Genomic DNA, 19,388 nt, shown 5'->3' with positions numbered 1-19,388 from the left:
GCGGATCACAAGGTCAGGAGATCGAGACCATCCTGGCTAACACAGTGAAACCCCGTCTCTACTAAAAAAATACAAAAAAACTAGCCGGGCGAGGTGGCGGGCGCCTGTAGTCCCAGCTACTCCAGAGGCTGAGGCAGGAGAATGGTGTAAACCTGGGAGGCGGAGCTTGCAGTGAGCCGAGATCCGGTCACTGTGCTCCAGCCTGGGCGACAGAGCAAGACTCTGTCTCAAAAAAAAAAAAAAAAAAAAAAAAGGAGCCCTCCTATGGAATTTTAGAACAGGACTTGGCTTATAGTTAAGTATCTCAGAAAATATTCGTTGTTATTCTATTCATTCACAACAAATCTTTGGAGGACCTGCTACATGCTGGGACAGAACTTCAAAACAGAACTGAGTGGACCTGCCATGCTCCCCACAGGTCTGCCTTCTAGTCCGATTTCATTTGCAGGAAGGAGACCTCCCTTGAACAGGTGGACCATAGATACACCAAGTGTGGCCAATACTAAGAAGACTTATACATGTTGGTCATCAAACTTTATTCATACATCTGTAGCAAGGAGAGCTTTAGCAACTGTGTTAGTTTCCTAGGGGTGCCATGACAAATTGCCATGGACTGGATGGCTTCTAGCAGCAGAAACATATTCTCTCATGGCCCTGGAAACCAGAAGTCCAAAACCCAGGTGCCAGCAGAACCACGCTTCCTCTGAAGGCTCAACAAGGTGCCAGCGGAACCATGCTTCCTCTGAAGGCTCAACAGAAGGCGATACTGGAAACCCACTGTCGTAGAGAAAGGAGAGTGAGAGGGAAGAGGGAATCTCGAGCCATGAGTCACATCCAGATGAGTCCAGACAACATTCCTTTAAACAGGGGGTCCAGGGCCTGGGGTGAGTGAACAGAATTCAGGGGTCCATGAATATGCATGGAAAACACTCACATCATGAAACCCCAGCTGAAATAGAGCATCACAAACTGAAGCAGCAAACCTATGTGTGTCAGCAGGACCTGTGATCTTGCCTCCAAGAGAATCACAGGTATTTTTATATCCCATTCCCATTTTTTCAGATCTCAAAATATCATTTACACTCACCATGACCTCAGAATGATGCCTATTTTATCCCCCACTGTTTCTTGGTATTTAAGCACGTTGGAAAAGCAAATTACCATATCTCAAATTTCTTTTTCCTCATATTTCAATACCTGGAGTTCAACAAAATTGGTTTCTTTTGTCATCCTCTGTATTTTTTGATATGCATTTAAAAGACGTTTTTCTGAGACAACTTCATCTAACTCCTAAAAGGACCCGTGGCACAAAATGGGTTAAGAATCTTTGTTTTAAAGGAGGTACTCGCCCTACCCCGGCCCACCACCGTTCACTCACTTCTGGAGCTCTGGAGACTTTCACGCCCACCCATTCACTCACTGATCACTCATTCAACAACTGTACATCGAGCACGTGCTCTCCGCCAGGCGTGGGACGAGGGCCTGGCATTTTGGAGCTTCCAGCCTAGCAGCCTAGTAAAAGCAGCAGACATTTACCAACTAATCCCACCGTACAGTCCATAATCACACACTGCAGTGAGCTCCATGAACACAAAACGTAGGGGACACAGGGAGCTCACACCCGGAAACCGGACGCAGTCCAGAAGAGAGATGGGGGTCCAGAAAGTAGCGTTGGAGCTGAAATGCTCTGCATTCCCTTCCCTAGGGGCATGCCTGTCTAAGAGTAAGGTGCATGTCTTTTTTAAGAAGTTCTACTTGAAGCAAGGGGTCAGTGTTGGGGTACCTGGGACTCATTCCTACCCTCTGACTCCACGCCGTCTAAGGCCAGAAGTTTTGCTCATGTGGGTTTGTCTTTGTTTCTGCTTTTTCAAACTGCCCAGAGATCAGGCCTTACTTGCAAGGTAGCTTAGCAGGGTCCATAAAACGCACTACAGCCCCAGTAAGATGTCAGCTCTAATAACAGACCTGTCAAAAGGAAGGAGATAGCTAGGAACATGCCATTAACCCAAATAGCACTTCTGTGAGGGCTGTTCTACCACGGATGTCATGGAAATGCAGGGACTTGAGCCCCAGTTTCACTCCCTCACCCCAGGGTGACAGCCATAGCCCAGAGACACTCAGTGTGTCAGGCAGGGTTTTGTTGCAGAGAACAGAATCCACTCCAGTTTGGTGAAGCAGAGCTGTTTTTCCCAGGGGCGAAGTCCTTACAGAATCACCAGAAGGTGCAAGGAATGAGCTCTATAGGTCAACGTTCCAGAAACGACCCTGCAAGTCACATGGCAGATCCAGGGCACCAAGGGAGCTGTTTTCTCTTGTAAGATGAGGATGCCACCAGCTGAATTGGGATGTTATCACCACAGCTGCTAGCTCCAAAATCATGCCACCACCACCACCCTCTGGAAGCCACTGCAATAAGGAAGCCACTACTATCAAGAAAAAGGCATAATCTACAGACCACTCCTACTGCAGCAATGCCTGTGGCATCCTACCCCTTGAAGCCAGTACCACATGACCTGGTCTCCACCTCCCCCCAACAAACCATGAGCAGGCAGTGGGGCCTCGGTAACACCATCTCGTGAAAGCCGGGCACCTCCACAGCAGTGCTCGCCAGGAGGATGAGCAGAGGGTGGCCCTGCCTTACCTCTACCTTCTGCATTCACATGAGTGTCCCTGGGCTGCCACACTCAATTCTGGGACACTAGTGCCATCAGGGAAGACGCATACCATCCTATTGGGCCTATGGAAAGGCAAGGATGTTGGCTGAAACAAAAGACAGTCATCTAATCACTATGAGAAGACCACCTGAGAACACACACAGACAAATACAGAGCCAAGAGATAGAAAGAAAGAGACGAGGATCCAGTGGAACTCCCTGAGTTCCAGGATCCAGCCATTCCTGAAGCCAAAAACCCTACACTTTTCCTTTATAGAAACCAAATGGGAATTTTTTTTCTTAAAGCCGTTTGACTTAAGTTTCTGTTTCCTGCAACCAAAAGAATCCTGACTATGACTATAGTTCAATCCCAAAGGCCAGAGCGCCTTAGCCCTATCCTTGGGAACACATGCCAGAACAAATCAGAACATCACAGAACCCCCTGGCCTGGCTACTCATCCACACCACAAAATCTCATACTCTTCCCTAACAGTTTCTAAGCCTGGGACTTCATCTCATCTTTCTTTCTTTCTCTCTTTCTCTCCCCATCCCAAAACTGAATTGTCCACCCATCAACTCCTCCAGGAAGCCTTCCTTGACCGTCCCATACCAAGCATCTCAATTCTGCCCCACCCCACCCCCCACCATGCTCTCCCTGAACACGTTGTTACCATAATAGTTCCCATATTGGACTGAAATTCAGTCTCCCTCTAGAGAATGTAAATCTTTTGAGGACATCTTTCATCTTCTATTCCAGGCGCCACGTCAGACACTGGGATGGTGTGGGGTTCTGCTGATCTTTTCTTAACAAAGGAATAAATGCATCTCCTTCAGGCTTCCCATCTGCTTCACCTCCCCTGTCGCTTAACAATACCCTGATTCCCTTCTTTCTCATTATTCTCAACACTTTTAAATACAAACAGCTAGGGTTTTGAGAGGAAATAAATCAATACAGGTCTGTGAAACGTCCCCTGTGGGTGAAACGTCTGTGTTGATCATCCCACCTGTCACTGATCAACTTTTCTCATCTTTTTCTTCCGTGCATTTCTCTGGCCTTCGGACCTTTCTGAACAAAATGTTTCTCAAAAATGGAGCCCAGAAAACAGAAGCACCAGACTTATCAAAATAGCCATTTCAATGCACTGCAATAAACGAGCAAATACAAAATCAACACCTAATGCTCCCAGGAATTAACTTCAGCAGGCAAGCCCAAAGCTTAAAGAAAAAGGAACAGGGAAAGAAAACCAAATTACACACAGCAGAGAAAGCAAAGCCCACATCTGAGACTGTTTTGACAAACAGAGGCGACCGCTTGAGAGAAAATATGCAATAACCTCCCAGAAATTCCCCCAACATCTTTGTGCTCAGAAGTCAGGCCCTTCAGAAAAAAAAAAAAAAGAGAGAGAGGAGAAGAGGAAGAACTACAAAATCCAAATACAACCAAGTCTGGTTTCGAAAAATAAATGAGCGCAGCTGCTCTATGCTCCCTGGATCTTGGGCTTGTGTGACATTCTCGGGTGACATATGCTAAAGACTTTGTCGTGGGACATCAAGTATGCTCCTGAAGTCACTGCCCCTCTGAGGAACCAGGGAGGAGGCCATGACAGCAGAGGAGCCCTGGTCTGTTCATTCAACACCATCAACCAAGCATCCACCATGTACCACAACAGCACCAAGCACAAGGGATGCCGCTGCCTGCAAATATCATGCTGGTGCTGTGAAGTTCACCACCCAGGAGACAAATGCAACTTTAAGTATGCCAACGTGGCTGGGCATGGTGGCTCACACCTGTAATCCCAGCACTTTGGGAGGGTGAGACAGGCAGATCACCTGAGGTCAGGAGTTCGAGACCAGCCTGGCTAACATGGTGAAACCCTGTCTCTACTAAAAATACAAAAATTAGCTGGGCGTGGTGGCAGGTGCTGGTAATCCCCGCTATCCGGGAGATTGAGGCAGGAGAATCGCTGGAACCCGGAAAGCAGAGGTTGCAGTGAGCCAAGATTGTGCCACTGCACTCCAGCCCGGGCAACAGAGCGAGACTCTGTCTCAAAAAAAAGAAAAAAAAAAAAATTAGCCGGGCATGGTGGCGGGCGCCTGTAATCCCAGCTACTCAAGAGGCTGAGGCACGAGAATTGCTTGAACCCAGGAGGCAGAGGTTGCAGTGAGCAGAGATCACGCCACTGCACTCCAGCCTGGGCAACAGAGTGAGGCCCTTCTCAAAAAATAAAAATAAAAAAGTTTGTCAACGTATCCTGGCAAGCTATCACATCTAGGAAGGAGAGGAACAAGGTGGCAGGAGAGAGAACAGGAACAGGGGAGGCCTGCTTGGGCTGGGGCGGTGCAGGAAAGCCTGTCTGAAGTGAGAACACCGACGTCACAGCTGAAGGATCCGGGTGAGCCAGCGGCAGCAGCAAAGCCACGGCCCCTTGGTGCCCCCTGGAGGTCACCTTCGGCACTGGTGACGGCGCAGGATGCTGACAACCTCTTACCTGGAACACCTACCTCTCTCTACCTGGGCTCGCTCTCTGGCCGCATGCTGGGCATTCTCAGCCTGATGCTGGCAGTGCCAGCGAGTCGACACCTCTGGGTAGCACCCAAAGAGAGAAGCGGGGAGGGTCAGTGGATCAATATCCCAGCTCCTTCTTGCCTCTGTAGGACACTCAGTGGGGCCTGAGCCCCAGCTGCCCACAGCAGTCACCTGCTCACTCACTCACATACCTGTGCTTGTCTTTCCTCCCTCTCCTGTCTCCACTCCTGCTCCCTCACCATCGTGTCTGCAATGCACTACGGGTACCCAAATCTTTGTCTTCGGGTCTGCTTTTGGAAAGACCCAAGTTCAGACAGCCATGAAAATATGGAAAAGGAAAGAGCCTATCTAAGGCCCTGAGGGCAAAGAGCTCGGCTTTTCAAAAGACAGAGAAGCCAGGGTAAGCAGCCAGGAAGGGTGGAGCTGACAGCTTGAAGCGGTGCAGGATACATCAGGTGGGGCCAGGCTGGATGGGCTTCTGCAGCTGGCCTGGGGAACCAGGACTGGAGGCTCTAAGGTAGCACCATAACAGACAAGAGACATGATGCAACAGCCTCTGTAAAGGACTCCGCCGGTCTCATGTGTCCATTAACGGATGGCAGATAAGCTCATAACTAATAAGCAGAATGTGGTCTACCCGACAATGGAATAGGGTTAAACTATAAAAAGGAACTGACTGGGAGCGGTGGCTCACACCTGTAATCCCAACACTTTGGGAGGCCAAGGCACGTGGATCACTTGAGGTCAGGAGTTTGAGACCAGCCTGGCTAACATGGCAAAATCCTGTCTCCACTGGAAAAAAAAAAAAAAAAATAGCTGGATGTGGTGGTGTGCACCTGTAATCCCAGCTACTTAGGAGGTTGAGGTACAAGAATCACTTGAACCTGGGAAGAGGGGGTTGCAGTGAGTCAAGATCGCACCACTGCACTCTATCCTGGGCAACAGAGACTCTGTTTCAAAAAAAAAAAAAAAAATCAACTATTAAAAGGAATGAAGTGCTGGCCTGGCACGGTGGCTCATGCCTGTAATCCCAGCATTTTGGAAGGCTAAGGTGGGCGGATCACTTGAGGTCAGGAGTTTGAGACCAGCCTGGCCAACATGATGAAATCCTGTCTCTACTAAAAATATAAAATTAGCCGGGCATGGTGGTGGACGCCTGTGGCCCCAGCTAGTCGGGAGGCTGAGGCAGGAGGATCGCTTGAACCCAGGAGACAGAGATTGCAGTGAGCCAAGACTGTGCCACTGCACTCCAGCCTGGGCAACAGGGCAAGACTCTGTCTCAAAAAAAGAAAAAAAAAAAAAGGACTGAAGTGCTGATAAACATTACAACATAGATAGGCCTCAAAACCGTTATGTTATGTGAAAGAAGCCAGACACAAAGGGTCACATATTTGTACGATTTCCTTTACATAAAATACCCAAACTTGGCCAGACCATAAAGACAGACAGCAGATCAGTGATTGCTGGGGCTGGGGAAGAGGATTAGGGAGTGGCTGCTCAATGGGTATGGGGTTTCCTTTTAGGGGATGAAAGTGTTTTGGAAGTAGGTAGAGATGGTGGTTGCACAGTGTTGTGAATGTATTAAGTAACACTGAATGGTTTGGTTTAAAGCAGTTAATTTTATGTTATGTAAATTTCACTTCAGCTTAAAAAAAAATCCAGCAGCAAGAGCCTCCATGGACCCACGGGTAGATAATGGGTCAGCTGGGAGGAAGAGGGAGGGATGACAGTAGCTGGGACAAAGGTGGGATTCATGGAGGTGAAGAGAAGTGCAACAGTTAAAATATAGTTTCCAAGTCACAATTTGGCACCCTCAGGCTAGTCCCAGCTTTGGCAGGACATCATGTGAGAGTTTGTGGACTCTGTCTTTATTTGCTGCCTGACCTGGGTTGAACTTCCCACAAGCCCCTAACTGTATAGGTGAGAAATGCAAATGTAGCCTCTCCCAGGGGCCCACCATCCAGAGCCCACCATGACCACCCGTGAGTGGCAGCTATAGCACAGCTCCCTGGAATTGGGGGATCATAGTTAAGAAGGAAGCCAAACTAGCATGTAGAGGCTTAGGAATATTCATCAATCCCATGATGCTACAGGCTCTAGGAGCAGGATCAGCTGCAAAGAATACACTGGAAAGAGATCTGTCAGTTCAACCCCTTCCTCACCACCACATTGTTCAAAATTGCCCCCTCAGCTCTCCCCACACACTGTTTATCCCCACATAGCCTGCACCCTAAGATAAAGCAATTGGAATATTAGACAAGGGAAGAGATAGGGCATAGAAGAAGAGCCTTGTCTCCCAGTGAGCAAAGAACTCCATCTGGAGGTGTTATCATTTTAGGTGCATCTTGGTATCTGGGGACACACAGAACCGTCTCATGAACAGCGCAAGGACCTATCTGATCCCGTCTTGAACAGAGGACATCTCTTGGATTGTGGCTCCTGAACCCCCTTCATCAGAATCACCTGTATTGCTTGCTGAAAATACAGATTCCTGAGCAAGGCTCAGAATCTGAAGGGACCCGGGGGGTTGGTACAACACGATCATTGGGTCCCACCTGACTCGGTAGGTGGGGCCTGAGAATGTGCATTTCTAACAGGCCTCCGGGAAGTGCTGATGCGGCCAATGCAGGACCCCACATGGAGAACCACTGTGCAGTCTACCATGAGTTGGGTTCAGCGGGCGGTGATGGGGCAAACCTCACCTTCGCTAGTTCACAGGGCTGAGTCACTAGCTTGGGAGGAAGTGCCATGGAAAATATTGGGTTGGGTCCTTTGCAGTGGAGTCACAGGATGGGACATTTTCAACTGGAGCAACAAGAATTGTGTGATCAGGAAAAGCAAAGAGTCAGGAAGTGGAGAAAGGCAAAGATACAAAAGGAGGATGCAAAAAATACGAACTTCATCACATCACACACAGCCCAGCACTATCCCTGGCCACAGCCACTTGCCCCCAGACAGAATATAATCCAGGAAATATTTACAGAGACCAACTGCCTGCCAGGAGCTGTGCTACGAGAGTCCCAGGAAAAATATCTACATCCCTGACTACAGCAATCTCTTGGTGTCTAGTGGGAAAGATAAACCCTTATACACATCTTCATAAGAAGAAGCCATAAGAGAAATTCCTATCCCCTTTAAAATCAGCAAAAAATGCCATGATCAGACCACAGGAGCTCACGAAATGGCTGCTATGGGCCAGCACCATGCCAGGCTCTATGGCGAGGCAGTTGAATAAGACAGAAGCCGCTGACCTGGAGATTTCAGGCTCCAGGAAGAGGATCCTTAGCATAAAGCATTATCAGTTCAGCAGTGGCTGAGAAGCTCCGCATCCCCGAACCCAATCAATGGGAGAAGTCCCAAGCCTATTAGTGGAAAAGTCTGTTTTGATTCAGACTAAATGGCCAAATCCTGGTCCTAAAAGATACTTTCAATTGCCTATGCCAACATCCATCCACCCCTTCCTTGTTAAGAAAGGAACCCCAAGTTCATCTGAGGCAGCTGAAAATTCCTTTTTCTGTCTTTCCCTGCAGCTAAGTGTGGCCACTGACTATGTTCTGGTCAATGAGATATAAGTAAGAGCATGGGATATAAGTCTCACGGGGTGGGACTTCTCAGAGGATAGCTTGAAGACAGTCAAAACAGCTATTGGGACATCTGCTTCCTCCAAGGCCTGCCTGGAAGGTGGAGATGATGGCCAGAACTCTGGGAGCCATCTTCAACAATGAGGTGACCATGAGGATGGAAGTCACAAGCCAAAGATGGCAAAGCAGAAACTAGAAGGATCTTGGGTCTTTTTGACATCACGGAGCCACATTAGTAGTGAGAGATGGAAATTAACTTCTATCCTGTATAATCCGTTATTATTTTGGTTTTCTCTGCTACACACATCCAAACCTACTTCTACATGACTGCTGAGGGCCCAGCAATCACTTTGTTTCAGACACTGGGGTGAGTTAAAAAAATCCTTGTCCTGGCCTGGATAAGTCCCCTTTGCCAAAATTAACACACTGACCTACCTAGGGGAAAAAAAACCCCAAGCCAGGGACATCAGAGACACATATACAGGCCACTATGACACTCAAAGAGGTATGGAATCGCTGAACTGGAAAGGTCTTGAAGACCATCTGATCCGACCAACCCACTTCACAGATTAGGAAGTTGAGACTCTTGGGAGAAAAATGATTTTCCCAACTTCTCCAGGCTAGAGCTTTTTATACCAAAGTAACTTGCATCAGGAAGATCTTCTCATTAGCTAGAAGAGTCCATAATAATGCTTTTGCCAGAGATAAAAACAGAAAAGAACAACATAGCCATTTCACCGAACACCTCAGTTAATTAATTGCCCGAACAAGTCAAGCTTGGGTCCTTAGGAACAACATGGGGACTATTTATACATTTATGAGATAGAAAAAAATGCACAATGTGACTTTGCACATTTAACCCTATCCCAATATTTACAGCACATCCTTGTCTGTCTGGCGAGCCGGTGTCAACTCTATATTTGCGCCTAGGACTTTCTCCCAATGCCAATTTATAATTCAACTAATCAGGAGATGTTTATTGGCTGGGAATTCATCAGGAAAATTCCATGATCAGGAATTCTCTATTACAGATACTTGTCTCAAAAAAAAGGTAAGTGAAAAGTGATAAAAGCAAAAAGTTATTTTTTTTCAAGAAGATATTCTTAGAAGAGGATATTTAAGAAATCAACTGACTGTAATATGGGACTGCCACCTCACTTTCAAACTTCTGTCTTCTTCAAATGGACACACTCTACTGGAGAGCTCCAAAAAGAATTAAACAAAAGAATCTAAGCAAAGAACCGTGAGATGGTGACAACACAAAGGAAAGGCAAAGATGCTCACATCAGCGTTGTTTATAATGAGGAAAAAAACTAGAAACAACATAAACACCCGTCAATGGAGAGATTTTCTAAATAAATTATAATATATGAAGACAATGACTATTACACAGCTATTACAAAGGATAAGGTAGATCTATATGTGCATACGTGTGGAAAGTTCTAGAATATAAACTAAATATTTTATATCAAAGTGCAAATACTGTGCCTTTCTTCACATAGATTTGACAAACACACACCCATACACAGACTGGTTTGTGCATATATTTTTCTAGAACTATGGAGAGGTGGTATTTTCAGAGTGAAAGACTGAGTTCTGGTGGGGGTGGACACAAAAGAAGTTTTATTTTGTAACTTTACTATTTGAACTGTTTTTACCATGTACAAGCATTTTTTAAAGTATTAATAGGGATCGGTACAAAGACTGTAAGCCTTTGGGGTTTTTTTAATTTAAAGAAAAAGATGTATAAGCAATTGCTTTCAAACTTTGTTCTGTGAAATCTTAGAATTTAAAAAATATGCCTTAGCAAGCTTCTACCCTGGTTCCAATCAGAGCGGCTGTGTTTTCTAGCCTATGTTCCTGCATAATATTTCTTAGGGGGAGAAAAGAGTTCCACGACTAAAAAATATGTTTCAAAAACCACTGGGACATGGGCAATATAAATGTGCCAGATTATTCACATCATTTTTATTAAGACAAATGTGCTCAAGTTTTCCTGTGTGGACCAAAGTAAGCTCTGGAGTTCCAGTTCTTAGCGCTCAGTGTAGTCCAAAAACCCCACATTTCTTGGACCATGGAAGGTCACTCATGCAGTAGGTTGCACAGTGGCCCTTTCCCCTCAAAACTCATATCTGCCCAGAAAATAGAGCCTTGGCAGATGTCATTAGCTCAGATGAGGTCATACTGCATTGGTCAGTTGATTTCTTTTTTTTTTTTTTTTTTTTTTTGAGACGGAGTCTCACGCTGTTGCCCAGGCTGGAGTGCAGTGGCGCGATCTCGGCTCACTGTAAGCTCCGCCTCCTGGGTTCACGCCATTCTCCTGCCTCAGCCTCCTGAGTAGCTGGGACTACAGGCGCCCGCCACCGCGCCCGGCTAATTTTTTGTATTTTTAGTAGAGACGGGGTTTCACTGTGGTCTCGATCTCCTGACCTTGTGATCCGCCCGCCTCGGCCTCCCAAAGTGCTGGGATTACAGGCTTGAGCCACCGCGCCCGGTGTCAGTTGATTTCTTAAATATCCTCTTCTAAGAATATCTTCTTGAAAAAAAATAACTTTTTGCTTTTATCACTTTTCACTTACCTTTTTTTTTTTGAGACAAATATCTGTAATAGAGAATTCCTGATCATGGAATTTTCCTGATGAATTCCCAGCCAATAAACATTAAATTCAATGACTGGGGTCCTTATGAGAAGAGGAGCGGGACACAGATACACACACACACGGAAAACAGCCATGTGACCGCAGAGGCGGAGACAGGAGTGAGGCAACTGCAAGCCAACGAACGCCAAGGATTGCCAGAAGCCACCAGGAGCTGGAAGAGGCAAGGAAGGAGCCTCCCCTAGAGCCTCTGGAGGGAGCGTGGCCCTACCAAAAACTTGGTTTCTGAATTCCGGCCTCCAGAATCGCAAAATAATAAATTTCTGTTTTGTTAAGCCACCAGATTTGTGGCAATTTGATATGGCAGCCATAGAAATTAGCATAACTCACCAAAGGGACAGGTAGGGTAAACAACAGTATGGACAGGCCATGAACCAACAACCAGACCAACTGAGGTTCACCTTTGTCTTCACCGTTGCAGTGGTTCTCAAACTCCAGCGTGCTCAGCATCACCTGGAGGGCTTGTTAAAACACAGGGGCCCACCTGCAGAGTTTCTAGTTGCATGGGTCCAGGGCGAGGCCTGAGGACCTGCATTTCTAACGGGTTTCCAGATGCTGTTGCTGCAGTCCAGGGGCCACACTCGAAGCAGCACTGCTCCACCGCTCCACACAGAGGAGACGCCACCACACCCCTCCCCGCAGCGCCAACCTGAGAAGCAGCACCTCCTTCTCCTTAACATGTTAGCCTCACGTGTAAGGTTTTTTAACAAAAGTTTCTACAACTAGCAATTAAAAAAAGAAACTAGAGGAAATCTGCAGTGTCTCCTCTCCTCCCAAAATACCTTAGACTGTGAGGAGACATCTGTTGTTTTTGCCTGCCTGGGCTCCAGTTCTCCTTCTTCTGTTCATCTTGCCCAGCTTTCCTTTGAGGAACCATCCTCCGCCCTGTTCCCGGCCCTTGGCGTTCGGGGAGATTGGTTGCCACACCAGTATGTGACCTAAGGTTGCTCCTGCCTCGGCATTTTCTATCCTCCTGAGCACAATAATAAGTGGTTCTGGGATGGCCACATGCCCTTAGGGGGACCCCTTAGACGAAATTAGGAGAGGAATGATTAATCTATTGAGCAACAGCTGTTCTCTTTCCACTGGGAATGCACAGCTGGGCGACTGGGAGCATGCAAGGCTGGGAACATCAGCAGCCATCCTGATAGCTCATGAGGAAAACCTGTGCCGAAACACGGCCAACAGACGCCAGCAAAGCCTGGAGCCAGAGAGGACATTCCCAGTGTTATTGTTTGAGCCCCTGGATTCAGCTATGCCTGAAGCTGCAACACGAGAAGATTTGTGCCTTGATTTTTTCATTGCTGAGTCAATAAATTATTTGACTGTTTTTCTATAGACAGATGATAAACGATAGATGATAAATAGATACACTGATACATAGATAGGTAGATAGAATTTACTTATGTATTTAGCCAGTTGCAGTGGGTTTCTCTTAATGACAACCACAAGATTTTCAACTAGTACAGATTAAAACGTTGTGTGGTAAGAGGCAGGTAATGGAGGAAGAACGAACCTAGTGCCAGTAAGGACCTTTGAGGCCAGGACTCACTGCACTGACTGAATCACAGGCACAAAATGTAAGTATGCTCTAAGGTAGTAAAGTGCCGAGAGTTAAAAAGCAAGTCCTGGATCAAGTGTTAAAATATTAAAGAATTCCCCAGAAAGACTTCTCGAGAATAGTGACCTTATCCATCAGCACGCATTTGGCTGAAATAACAGAAAAACCCACTAAAAGCGGCTTAAGCCATAAGGACATGTGTTATTTACTTAACGAGAAACTCGGAGGTGGGCGGTGGCCAGGCTGCTGAAGAGACTCAATTGCGTCATGAGGGACCTGGGATTCCTTCCAGCTCCCCGTCTGCCCTCCTCGGCGTGCTGGCAAGGTCTCCCTCGCCCGCGGCACCATAGCTATGCAGCTGTAGTTGGTCAGGTCCTCAGGGTCTGCATCCAAACAGGAAAGAGGGGAACACAAGAGGATTTTCTCCTCCTAGACTCCTCCCTTAGGGAGAGAATTAGTCAAACCCGCCCCAGTACACAGGCTCGGTTCTATCTCATGGGCCAGCACCTGGTCACGTGGCCACTTCTAAACCAATCACTGGAAAAGAGGGAAGTGAGTGATACATCGGTTTGGACCAATCAGGATCCCTCTCCGGAGCGGGGGCCCATCACCTCCTAAACAAAACGTTATTCTAGCAGTCAACAGGGGGTCACGGCCGTGGGTAGGCGCCAGCGACGTCTGCTGCAGAGAGCATTCAATCCAACCCTCCATGCACCATGTCCCCACACGTGCCAACCACAGAATTGATCCTAACAAGCCTGAACAGGTCCAGCTCTGCCCATCAGCCCTGTGGCAGAAGCATCTGAGTTTTATCCTCCCTGTGTTTTCCAATCAATCTGGTCAAAACAGAAGCACGGAAGAAATGCTGCGGTCGGGAGAGCATCACAGCCCAAACTGTTCGACTCTTCCCCCAGATCTTTTCTGGGTCAGCGGCCAAGAGGGTTGCCGCTGCCTTCCCATCCCAGAGGTGCTGACCTCCACAGCTCTCCATTAATCAAGAGCCCAGGGCCAAATTCCTCCTCACTCACCCACCATCTGCAATTGTTCACACACACGTGGTCCTGGAGCCCCAGGGTGCTAACCAGGGCAGCAGGGTGAAGAGCCAGAGGCCAAGGGAATTCTGTCCAGTCCGAGCTCAGTGATGCCTCACAGTCCATCTTCTGAGGCTCAGAAACTGAGAGGAGGAAAGAGGGGGTCTTCCATGTCACTGGCTCCCAGGAACTTTGCTAATGAGGTGGCAGATTCCAGCTACTCTTGATGTCTCGATTTGGGATCCCCCAGAAGCAGCTCTGAGACAATAATTAGAGTACAGGTGTTTCATTTGGAGATGATTCCAGGAAGCATCGTGTGAGGAATGGAGAAATACAAAGAGAGAAGAAAGAAGTCAACAAAGGGTACGTTATCAAGCCAGGACAGTGCTGTGGCACTGCAGGCAACTAGTGCCCAGTCCTGCTGGGCAAAGCTGGGCAACACTGGGAGACAGTGTGGAGATTCACTTTGGAGTTATCCCACCCCACGGAGCTGGTCTCCTAGTGGTCATTCATTCCTGGTACTTTTGTTCAGCCCTACACACAACCAGAGCAGCACTGATGGCCACACTGAAACTCACAGGTGTCAACCATGGAATGCTGGACCTGCATAAGAATGGCAAGGGGGTGAGGGCACGGAGGGAGAGCATGCTGAATCTGTCTTGGTCTCTAAGCTGCTGATTCTGTGCAATCCTTAGAGAGGGGAGACACTGAGATCAAGAGGGAACCATCCTAATAGATCTCCAAAGCACCTGCAACCCCACCCCTCTTGAACTCCAGGGAGTCTGCCCTTTGCTGCCTGGCAGGCATTTCCAACCCTACCCAGTATCCAGATCCAGTCACAAGAGCCCACAGAGCACAGTAATTTAAATGACAGGTTATGGAGCCAGACCACCTGGGTCTGAATCCCAGCTCTGCCACTCTGGAGCTGTGTGGCCTTGACTAAGTTCCTCAACCACTCTGTGCCTCATTTTCCCCATCTATAAAATGCGGATAATGAAGTGCCTTTCTCATGGGGTTTTGTGAGGATTAAATGAGTTAATACATGTGAAGTGCTTCCTCCCACAAGTAAGACCTCGACAAATTCAGCCAGTATTAAATCCCCATGGAACTTGGCTCTCACTGTCCCCTTTTAAGCCAGGACAGTGTGTGGCACAGAACACTGCAGGCAACTGGGCCCCAGTTCCACTGGGCGATGCTGGGAGACAGTGCAGAAAGTCACGGTGGAGTCATCCCACCCCAAGGAGCTGGTCTCCTGGAAGTCATTCATTCCTGGCACTTTTCATCACTGCCTCACATATCGGGGACACCCTTAAGTGAAAATAGAATTTTCAATATTATTGCTACCTAACACCGTTACAGCACTTAACAGTTTACAACACATGTAACCATCCACTATTATAATAACCAGTCCCCAAGGGCCTAGAAAGCACTAGGCACAGCTAGGCGTTAAGCATGCATCACCTCTAACTCTCTCTAATGAGAGAGTTCTCTCATCCTAGAGAACTCTCCCTGTAGAATGTGACATCTAGGACCTGGTCAGATTGATTCTCCCCCCAGTGCCGGCGTAGCACTGGCTGAATGAATACATGAAGGAATGACCAATCCAATAAACCCTGATGCATAGATTTTACCCCCACTTTACAGATGAGAAAACTGAGGACCTAGGAAGAGTGGACTTTCCCAAGGGAACCAGCAATACCCAGATTTGAATCTATACCAATCCCTGATTCTAAAGCTAGCCTCTTACCACTGTGCCCATGAGGCCTTCTTAATGGACTCTCCTAATTCCTCTGTCTGGAAGGGAGTATACATGAGAACCACATAATCTTAGGCATTTGCTGACCATTTTTGTGCCTCAGTTTCCTCGTCTACAAAACAGGACAGACAATAGTGCCCTCCTCAGAAGGATTGCCGTGTGAGGATTAAATGTGGGAATGTGTGTATAGAGCTTAGGACACTGCTCAAGAAATGTTAGCAAGGAGAAAAGTGTCACAGCCAGTGCTCAAGAAATGTAAACTAGGCCGGGCGCGGTGGCTCAAGCCTGTAATCCCAGCACTTTGGGAGGCCGAGATGGGCGGATCACGAGGTCAGGAGATCGAGAGACGATCCCGGCTAACACGGTGAAACCCCGTCTCTACTAAAAAATACAAAAAAATAGCCGGGCGAGGTGGCGGGCGCCTGTAGTCCCAGCTACTCGGGAGGCTGAGGCAGGAGAATGGCATAAACCCGGGAGGCGGAGCTTGCAGTGAGCTGAGATCCGGCCACTGCACTCCAGCCTGGGTGACAGAGCAAGACTCCGTCTCAAAAAAAAAAAAAAAAAAGAAATGTAAACTAACATTATCATCAGCCCCAACCCCTTAACGAAGAGGGTAGGTAGCAGGGCCGAGGTGGAGGTGGGGCTGGAAGCTGGGGTACTAACTCCCACTCAGGCCCCTTTATTTGGTCTGTCACAACCTTGTGTGACTCTGTCGTATGCAAGTTCCATACCCTTAGCTGAGAGCAAGCTACTACATGGATGGGGAGTTGATGGTGCTGCTGCATTTAAATGAAAACCAAACAGGTATATTTGAAACTAGCCCACAAGAGAGGTACACATAAGGACACTATCGGTATTCTTTTTCCTTTGCATAAGGCAAAGACTAGAAATAGTGCAAATGTCCATCAGAGGGTAAAATGGAATTTGTAGATTGATAGGAAGCTAAGAGCAGAATTATTGTGCTAGAAAACCTAGATCTTGTCTGCTTACTCCCCTAGGATGGTGATTTGACCATACTGTTTGTCCTCGGCCCACAGGTGGACTACATTTCCCAGTCACCCTTGCAGCTAGGAGTGGTCATGTGACTGAGCCTGAATTAATGGATTGCAAGAAAGAAGGAGGTACACTACTTCCAGACCTGGCCCATATGTGGGAATGTGCAAATTTGTTTTCCTCCATGCGGAGACCCAGCACAGAATTGCAAGCCCTGCGACGGGTAAGTGAGCCACAACATGGAAGAATCCCGAGTCACCATGTGGAAGGCTTGCCTCACACTCTGATTGAACTGTTCCATGGAAAAGAAACAAACTTCTATTGGACTAAACCACTGAGATGTGGGGGTTGTTTGTTAGAGCAGTCAGCCCACTGCAATGGAGTAAGTTCTTCCAGAAACATGATGGAAATTCAAAATATAAAAAAGGCATAGAGCTTGGGAAAACTGGCTAGCCATATGTAAAAAGCGGAAACTGGATCCCTTCCTTACACCTCATACAAAAATTAATTCAAGATGAATTAAAGACTTAAATGTTAGACCTAAAACCACAAAAACCCTAGAAGAAAACCTAGGCAATATCATTCAAGACATAGGCATGGGCAAGGACTTCATGATTAAAACACCAAAAGCAAAGGCAACAAAAGCCAAAATTGACAAATGGGATCTAATTAAACTAAAGAGCTTCTGCACAGCAAAAGAAACTACCATCAGAGTGAAAAGACAACCTACAGAATGGGAGAAAATTTTTACAATCTACCCATCTGACAAAGAGCTAATATCCAGAATCTACAAAGAACTTAAACAAATTTACAAGAAAAAATAAAACAACCCCATCAAAAAGTGGGCAAAGGATATGAACAGACGCTTCTCAAAAGAAGACATTTATATAGCCAACAGACATATGAAAAAATGCCCATCATCACTGGCCATCAGAGAAATGCAAATCAAAACCACAATGAGATACCATCTCACACCAGTTAGAATGGCAATCATTAAAAAGTCAGGAAACAACAGGTGCTGGAGAGGATGTGGAGAAATAGGAACACTTTTCCACTGTTGGTGAGACTGTAAACTAGTTCAACTATTGTGGAAGACAGTGTGGAGATTCCTCAAGGATCTAGACCTAGAAATACCATTTGACCCAGCCATCTCATTACTGGGTAAATACCCAAAGGATTATAAATCATGCTGCTATAAAGACACATGCACACGTATGTTTATTGTGGCACTATTCACAATAGCAAAGACTTGGAACCAACTCAAAAGTCCATCAATGACAGACTGGATTAAGAAAATGTGGCACATATACACCATGGAATACTATGCAGCCATAAAAAAGGGATGAGTTCATGTCCTTTGTAGGGACATGGATGAAGCTGGAAACCATCATTCTGAGCAAACTATCACAAGGACAGAAAACCAAACACTGCATGTTCTCACTCATAGGTGGGAATTGAACAATGAGAACACTTGGACACAGGGTGGGAAACATCACACACCAGGGCCTGTTGTGGGGTAGAGGGAGGCGGGAGGGATAGCATTAGGAGATATACCTAATGTAAATGACAATTTAATGGGTGCAGCACACCAACATGGCACACGTATACATATGTAACAAACCTGCATGTTGTGCATATGTACCCTAGAACTTAAAGTACAAAAAATTTAATTTAATTTAAAAAAAATATTTTAAAAAAGGGGGCATAGCACAGCCAGAAATGAACTTCCCACCTCTAGCAAAACTTGCCTATGTGCAAGGCCAGCTTCGTGTGTGAGCGGCCTCTGCTGTCACACAGGGACCTGATCTCAGAAAGCCCTTATCCTTGATTTAATGCTCTGCTATTGCCCTCTAGAAATTCTTGACAGTTTTCTAACCTGCATTTTCATTTCTCACTGGGCCTCACAAATGGTGCGGCTGGTCCTGCTTACGTGGCCAGTAACCTCTCACCCTGCTATATACTCTGGGAGCCCAGGGAAGTTACACCAAGAATCACTGCATCTGCCCCTGCCCTGGGCAGCCACCTCACTTTTGACCAGGCTTTGTTCATCCTCAGCTGATTGATTTGGGAACTGGACCTCACCACACTGTGGGTATGTGAATGTGCACATGTGTGCAGGTCTGTGCCCTCCTCCCTCCACTCCATATTCCACCTGAACCACTGCACATGGTATCCCACACCTCCACCAGAAAGGATGAGGAAGGTCTACATCTCCCAGGATACAGCAATCCCCTTTAGGAGATTCTTTAGAAGATCTCTGTTAGGAAAGAAAGAATGCAAAAAAATGTGTGTGTGTGTGTGTGTGTGTGTGTGTGTGTGTGTGTGTGTGTGTGCATGTTTAGGTATTGCAGTCTTGGGGTCAGGGATGGAACAGAAAACCTACTTTTCAACAGATATCCCTTTTATACTGGTGGCATATTTTTACCATGTATCTGCCTTTGATTCAAGAAAACAATTATTTTTTTAAGTGGCCAGAAAAGGCCAGGGAAGGGAGAGGAAAAAGGCTTTCTAAAAGAAACTGCATCAGATATTCAGCTGGGGTTTTTTTCTGCCCTTCCTCTTAAAACACATCTAAGTCCACTGTCCATTGGAGCAGTTGCCCTCAGAAGTGCTGCCCGAAGACAGGCAG

At 46.8% G+C, this 19,388-nt stretch overlaps 1 protein-coding gene across 3 annotated transcripts in view; it reads right to left on the bottom strand.

Annotated features, from left to right (window-relative positions):
- The window catches only part of TMEM132B (transmembrane protein 132B), a 470,175-nt gene that overhangs the window by 411,191 nt on the left and 39,596 nt on the right, over positions 1 to 19,388 (bottom strand). Inside the window, exon 1 of one of the 3 annotated variants that reach the window (XM_065525023.2) lies at positions 13,194 to 13,374. The exons of the other annotated variants lie outside the window; for them this stretch is intronic. Coding sequence (XP_065381095.1) covers positions 13,194 to 13,248 — 55 coding nt within the window. The 5' untranslated portion in view covers positions 13,249 to 13,374. Of the gene's footprint in view, positions 1 to 13,193; positions 13,375 to 19,388 lie in introns of those variants that run through there. 3 annotated transcript variants of the gene reach the window in all.

The sequence above is a fragment of the Macaca fascicularis genome, chromosome 11 (assembly GCF_037993035.2).
Source record: "Macaca fascicularis isolate 582-1 chromosome 11, T2T-MFA8v1.1".
Classification (NCBI taxonomy): domain Eukaryota; kingdom Metazoa; phylum Chordata; class Mammalia; order Primates; family Cercopithecidae; genus Macaca; species Macaca fascicularis.
The sequence above is the reverse complement of the archived record's forward strand: the minus strand, read 5'-3'. Positions and strand labels throughout refer to the sequence as shown.